General features: G+C 44.0%; 1 protein-coding gene across 3 annotated transcripts; it reads right to left on the minus strand.

The window, feature by feature from the left end:
• Positions 1–510: 510 nt before the first annotated feature.
• On the minus strand, positions 511–6260 carry LOC114606059 (nuclear cap-binding protein subunit 2). 3 transcript variants are annotated; one of them, XM_028747832.2, is made up of 2 exons: positions 6165–6260; positions 511–3770 (listed from the first exon to the last, which is right to left on the minus strand). In XM_028747832.2, the coding sequence occupies exon 2, from the start codon at positions 3712–3714 to the stop codon at positions 3208–3210; it is 507 nt and encodes a 168-aa protein (XP_028603665.1). In that variant the 5' UTR covers positions 3715–3770; positions 6165–6260; the 3' UTR covers positions 511–3207. The 3 variants fall into 3 exon arrangements, with proteins under 3 accessions (XP_028603665.1, XP_028603664.1, XP_028603666.1); XM_028747831.2 differs by having other exon boundaries at positions 6072–6225; XM_028747833.2 differs by lacking the exon at positions 6165–6260 and adding an exon at positions 5741–6010.
• Positions 6261–6332: the final 72 nt, after the last annotated feature.

The following is a 6332-nucleotide window of genomic DNA, read 5'->3' on the forward strand; positions in this document are numbered from 1 at the left end:
CGTTCATAGCAAGAAATAAAAGAAGAAGAGCTCAACAACTTTTTGGGGGGCCCCTAACAAAAATCCTGGCTATGCCCATGGCAAGAAGGACACCACAATATGTTGCCCTGCCCCACTTGTCATATATTCTCTTCGATACAGGAGTATAGTAGTTCCTAACTTCACTCTGGAGTCAATAAAAAGGCTGCCAGATGCCTTTGGCTTCTGTCGTGCCTTTGGCACCTGGGTGACTTACTTGAGTTCTACTCAAGGACTGGGCTTGGGCTCTAGCCTTTGCGTCAGTAGAAATCTTACGGCTGATCCTATGAGCCAGAATTCTGGAATACCAAGTAATTAGATTTTACTCTGAATTACCTAGCGAGCTAGACATACATTTCCCTTAATACAGACGTGCCAGATGTCAAACCCTTGCCTAATGAAAAAGGCTCTGTCAATATTCTATAACTGTAAGGACTCTTTCTTCCCACTTTGTAGTGGTAGTAGTAGCAGCAGCAGCAGTAATAATAATAATAATAATAATAATAATACTTTTATTATTTATACCCCGCCCATCTGGCTGGGTTTACCCAGCCACTCTGGGCAACTTACAGTACATGTAACACATATTAAAACATCAAACATTAAAAACCTCCTGGTACAGGGCTGCCTTCAGATGTCAAGGGAGGAGAGAAAAAGCCCACCATAAGGCCATCTACTTTTATTCAGTTTGTGCTGTGTTAGCACAATCTGGCTATGCTGGAGAACTGAGCCTGCATGATGGATGGACTGTGTTAGTTAATTTCAGCCATTTATACCAGTGCAAATTTAACTATGAAAACCTTTCTTTGCTTACAAGAAAAATGCTGGACTCAGCCCCAAATGGGCCAAATCAATCTACTGAAATTAATGGAGTAATATTAGATTATGAAATTGGCCTTAGTTTTTGCTTCAAACTTGGAATTCTAATTTTAGGAAAGGCCAGTAGAACTGATGATTCACAAAACTACTTAAAGCTTAACTTAATTACTTCAGGCTTATACTGAAAAGATCAAAAACTGGCTTAGGGATTTCTGCACTTTGGTTTGTAGGCTGGAACTGCAACCAGTGTCAAGAATGAAACCCTTTCAGTTCTAGATCAGGATTTGAACTGATGCCAAAATAGGTAATGATGCCAGAAACCCCCACACCAGGAGCCAAATATATATTTTTTAAAAAATGACAAGAACTATATTTATCCAGGCACTGGAATGTTATATAACAAAGGAATGGGCATGGCTTTGGGAGAGGGTGAGGCTGGTGTTCTTTCCTATGGAATCAGAACTTCAGAGCTCCAACTTCCAATCCGCTGGGACCCTATCTCAGGTCAGACTCCTTTTGCAGTCCCAGGTTCTCAGCCACCAATCCACTAAGACCTTTCCCGGGCTTAGACTCTTCCATTTTTTTGAGCTCTTTCTATTCCTCATCATTATCTGCCCACCCTCTCTGTGATGTCTTTGCAGGGTAGCAAGTCCAATGGAGGCATCACAGTTAACGTAGAAGTTGCTATCTATACTTTACTTAGATGAAGGGTGGCTAAGCTGTGACCCTCCAGAAGTTGTTGGACTACATCTCCCTCATCCCCAACCATCAGGTTTGATGGGAATTGTAAGTTCAACAACAACCGGAAGCCCATAGGTTGGCCATTCCTTAGCTTAGACTCTCACTGCTTCCATTGTGCCCGTTAAATACCCTGCTGTAGTGGACAAATAATAGACGTGGTTCCTGCAGGAAATAATGTAGTGCCAAAATAAAGGTATACCAGTTGTTTTAGGTCAGTTCCATCATCTAGCCCGCCATCCCCTCCTTCCAGGTATGTGTTCGAGCCTTATAAAGTTCTTCTGCAGATGTCAAATATCTGGCAACATATAGTCATGGCAATCCATGCTAACAAAGAGCCCTATCTGAATCAGAACAGTAGGGGAGGGGGGAACATCCTGAGGAAGTGGGGAAGTGGTTGCCTATCACAGATCCGAGTTTCAGTAGTAGGACAAAATAAAATAAAATCCTGCAATGGAATAACTGAAATACCACCAGCTGCCATCTTGAATAATATTTACTGAAATAATATACCAAAATAAGTCAGCAAGTCTCATGTAGGGCTGACATAGCAAGCAGTTTTGGGGTGTATAAAAATGCCCATCACCATATTCCCCCCCCCCAACAGTCCCTGCCCTAAGGTTTACATGCTAAAAGACCAGGCACAAAAGGAAAAGAGATGGAGTGGGAGAGAAAAAGCAAACAGGCTTAGATACAAAGTTCTTATTAAAAACACATTGAAACTGAACAGTTTAAGGAGACTGCAGTCTGATGGAATAGTGTATTAAAATATGGTATGTGCTGTGCTTGCATCCTGAAACCATGGTGTACAAATCAATACAGGTCATACAAAACTACAGCTGGTCTATGCAAATTAATACAGACAGCAGGGAATTAGAGAGTAGAGACCGAAAACCTCCGCACTAAAAAGAAAGCAAGCAGAAGGCACAGTGTCTGGGGCTGCTGGGACTCACCATCTTTATGGGGCGACAGACTCCCCCATTACACATCATGAGAGAGTTCTGCATTTCCATGGTCACAAAGTTGTCACCCAGGAACAGAAACCAAATGTATAGGAAAGCAGAAACAGTTGCAATCAATTAACCTCTTTGTTATAGACAATGGCCTTTATTTTAACGACCAGCTGCAATTTTTGCTAGGCAAATAAGTTGATTTATCTTCCCTGAAAAGTGTATCATACATTCAACAAGGAATATCTGAGGCAAGGATAGAGTTCATCAACGGTATGGAATCAGCCACTTCACTAGCAGCTCTGCACAGCAGTTGTAGGGAATAAGAGAACTAGAGTTGTGAAAGTATTTACTTAGCAGGTGGGAATAAATCTTACTGTGTTTACTTCAAAGTAAATGAACAGGATGCCTGTAAAGTTAATCTTCATGGGAAGGAGAAATACCCACAGCAAGTGCATTGACAGAAAGTTAAGAACTATTGAAGTCACTAGCAAGATGTTGTTCCTCTTTCTTTCCCGAGTTATGGTGCTAGACTCTCTGCTTTGTGTGCATGGTTTCTTGAAGCTTTCTCTTTTCCTAGCCTCCTTGCGCATAGCAATGTGATCACTGCATTTTCACATAGCTCCCCCCCTTTTTAATTATTTTTTATTATCTTTACCAGCTCTCACTTCCCAAAAAGCCGTTAGTAGATCACTGACTGCTGATTTGTCTTCTGCTGCTGAATAATCTTGCCAAAGCCCCCTCTGCCCACATCGTAGTCTGTTCGGTACTCATCTCGTACCTGGCCACCTGTTTTCCCACGGCCATACTGCCGCCCTTCCTTAAACCCAGCATCCCAGTCTGTTCGGATGATGCGGTCGTCCAGACGGGTTCCATTGATGAACCGCATAGAATGCTCTGCTTCTGCTCTCGTGTAGTATTCCACAAAGCAGAAGCCGCAGGGGGTTTTCTTCACTTTGTCTAGCCCCATGACTATGCGCTTGACATCCCCACACTTGGAGAAGAGCTCATGAATTTGTTCCTCTGTGGTGTAGAAAGAGAGGTTGCCCACATAAAGTGTGCAGGAGTTTTTCAGGGACTTTTCTTGCAGGTAACGACTTCCCTGGAAGTGCTGGTCCCGATACATGCTGAACTCGCAGTACGAGTCGCTGTTGAGGCTGCTCAGCGTTGTGCTCAACACTCCCGACATCTTGCCCAGCTTCCGGTGTTGCAACAGTGGTTCCTTCACACGGCTCCTGAGCAGACCTAGGGAGAAATGTTTTAGCCAACTTTATGAGTACATCACCCACTTTCTTTTGTGAGCCAGTCACACTGGTGTGACTTTGTTCAGACCATCTTCCTGGGCTCCATTCCAATCCCTGTTTCTTCATCCCTGTCCTTTTGCTATTTGCCAGGACAAATACACATACATCTTATTTCAGGTTATTAGGAGAGTGCCTTATGAAACCTCATAGTAGGACATCAGTATATTGCTTGTACCAATGCAAACCTGGCAAGTGTTTTCACAATAATTAATTGGGCTGGAGGCTGCATAATGCAGATGAAAGTCTTTTAAGCCTACAGAAACCAGTATTTAGGTATGAGCAAGAATGGACCCCAGTTAACATAATAATAATGATAATGATAATAGTAATAATAATAATAATAATAATAATAATAATAATAATAATAATAATAATAATATTTTTATACCCCGCCCATCTGGCTGGGTTTCCCCAGCCACTCTGGGCGGCTCCCAACAGAATTAAAAGTACAATAGAACATCAAACATTAAAAACTTCCCTAAACAAGGCTGCCTTCAGATGTCTTCTAAAAGTCAGACAATTGTTTATTTCCTTGGCATCTGATGGGAGGGCGTTCCACAGGGCGGGCGCCACTACCAAGAAGGCCCTCTTTCACACACTGGGATATATAACGGGCACTATTCAGTCCAATTTAAAGCATTTTTAGGTCTTGTTGAATTCACTTGAAAGATATGCAGTGCAATACTATGTAAGTCTACTTGGAAACAATGCACTATTTTCAGTAGGACTTACTTCCTAGTAAATGTGCTAAAGACTGCAATATTATGTGTGTGCTTTCACTGAAAGCAAATGGTTGTAAAACAATGGTGCAGTGACTCTTGACTGTGCCATGAAGCTAGGTTGGTGTTCTTGAGGTCTAAGGAACAGACCAGGAGGAACTTTCCCTATTTACAAAGTCTTCAGGAAATCTTCAGGATTTCTTCAGGAAATCCCCCATAAAGAATCCTTAGTGCCTGTCACCAGTCAAGCTGAACCTCTCCAGGCGTAGCCAACATGGTGCTTTTCAGATGTTGTTGGGCTACAACAGGTATTACCCCTGTTCCTTGCACTTGAAAGCTGGGGTTAATGGGAACTGTAGTCCAGAAACTTCTGCACAGTTCATTGCAGGAAAGAGGCTCTAAGTGAACATCTTTGGACTTATGACTATAAGCAAAACAGAGGGTAAATCCTCCTCCTTTGTACACCACCACACATTCAAACTTTATGACTATCTGTTTACTAAAGTTATGAGAGCAACTACTTGAAACTCTGCTGTCTATGAGAGTGCTAATCAAATTTAAAACAAAATTAGCAAATTGCTTTTGAAAAGACCTAAGTAGAGGCCTCCTGGATCAGACCAAAGCCCTATCTAGCCCAGCACACTTTTTCACTCATTTTACCCATACTTTTAAACCCATATATGTAGTGAAAATACAACTCCAAGAGCTAAGAGCCAAGGGTTCACTGGATCCGGGTTCACAAAGGCAGGTGTGCTTAGGGCTGCAATTACTCAAGACTCCTAAATGGAGGCAGGCACCATGGATTGCTTATTTCCAAGTCTTTGTGTTTTAAGACTTGAAGAAGCCCAATACCACAATCTCATGCAAAAGCATGCTTACTCAGAAGCATGCTGCAGCAACGTCAAGTAAGTTTATTCTTCTATAAGTGTGTTTAGGACCGTAACCTTAGTGGGATCAGTTAAGATTCTGCAAGCTATTCTATTCTATTCTAAGCTTAGAATCCAGAAGCCTGTTACAGGATGTACTGGCTTCATGAGGAACGGACACCTTGGGGGAGGACACGACAGCAATTTGCAGATAGAAGATAGTAAAGAGAATCGCAGTAAACCACCATGCAGCACACTTAATGGACAACCGAAGCCTGAACAAAAGAAACCTGCAGCCTTACACACATTTTTACTGAGAAGCATACCCTGAGCTCAAGGACTGGCCTCCTTCTGAGATAAACGGGCAGAGGATCGCAGCTCTTGCCACGTGCAACTTTTCGTACTTTAAGAGCGGCTGCCGCCATCGAAAGCGGCCCCAGAAGTTGCAGAAGGACCTGCACGTGGGAGAGAGACCAGCCGAGAGAGAGCTGAGCGACACGCATCCTTTGTACTATTTCACCCAACCGCGTGACGGTGAACGCGCTCGCGGGTAGACCTTCCTAACGCCCCTCTGGACTCCACGAGTGGGGGGGGGGGACGACAAAACCCCGAAACCTGGCCTGTATCTCTCCGCGCGCAGGGCTACCCTACACATACCAATATTACACGCTGCTTCGTCTGCTCGCTGCCGAGTCCTATTCTAAGCCCAGAAAGCATTGCATTGTGGGAGGAGGGGGAGGAGGTTCTCACCCTTCGAACGAGGCTTCCTTCCTTCCCTCTTCCTCAACTAACCGTCCCCGCGCGCGCACTCGCTCGCTCGCCCGACGCTGCGTGCGTGCGTCACGCAGGGCAGCCCCGCCCACGGCTGCCTCGGGGAGCCAATCGGGGCCTGCGAAGTAGCGACGTTGAGCGCGCAGT

The sequence above is a fragment of the Podarcis muralis genome, chromosome 10 (assembly GCF_964188315.1).
Source record: "Podarcis muralis chromosome 10, rPodMur119.hap1.1, whole genome shotgun sequence".
Taxonomy (NCBI): Eukaryota; Metazoa; Chordata; class Lepidosauria; order Squamata; family Lacertidae; genus Podarcis; species Podarcis muralis.

Coding starts and splice junctions, on each gene's coding strand:
- LOC114606059 (XM_028747832.2), bottom strand. CDS start 3,714: ATGTCGGGAGTGTTGAGCACAACGCTGAGCAGCCTCAACAGCGACTCG.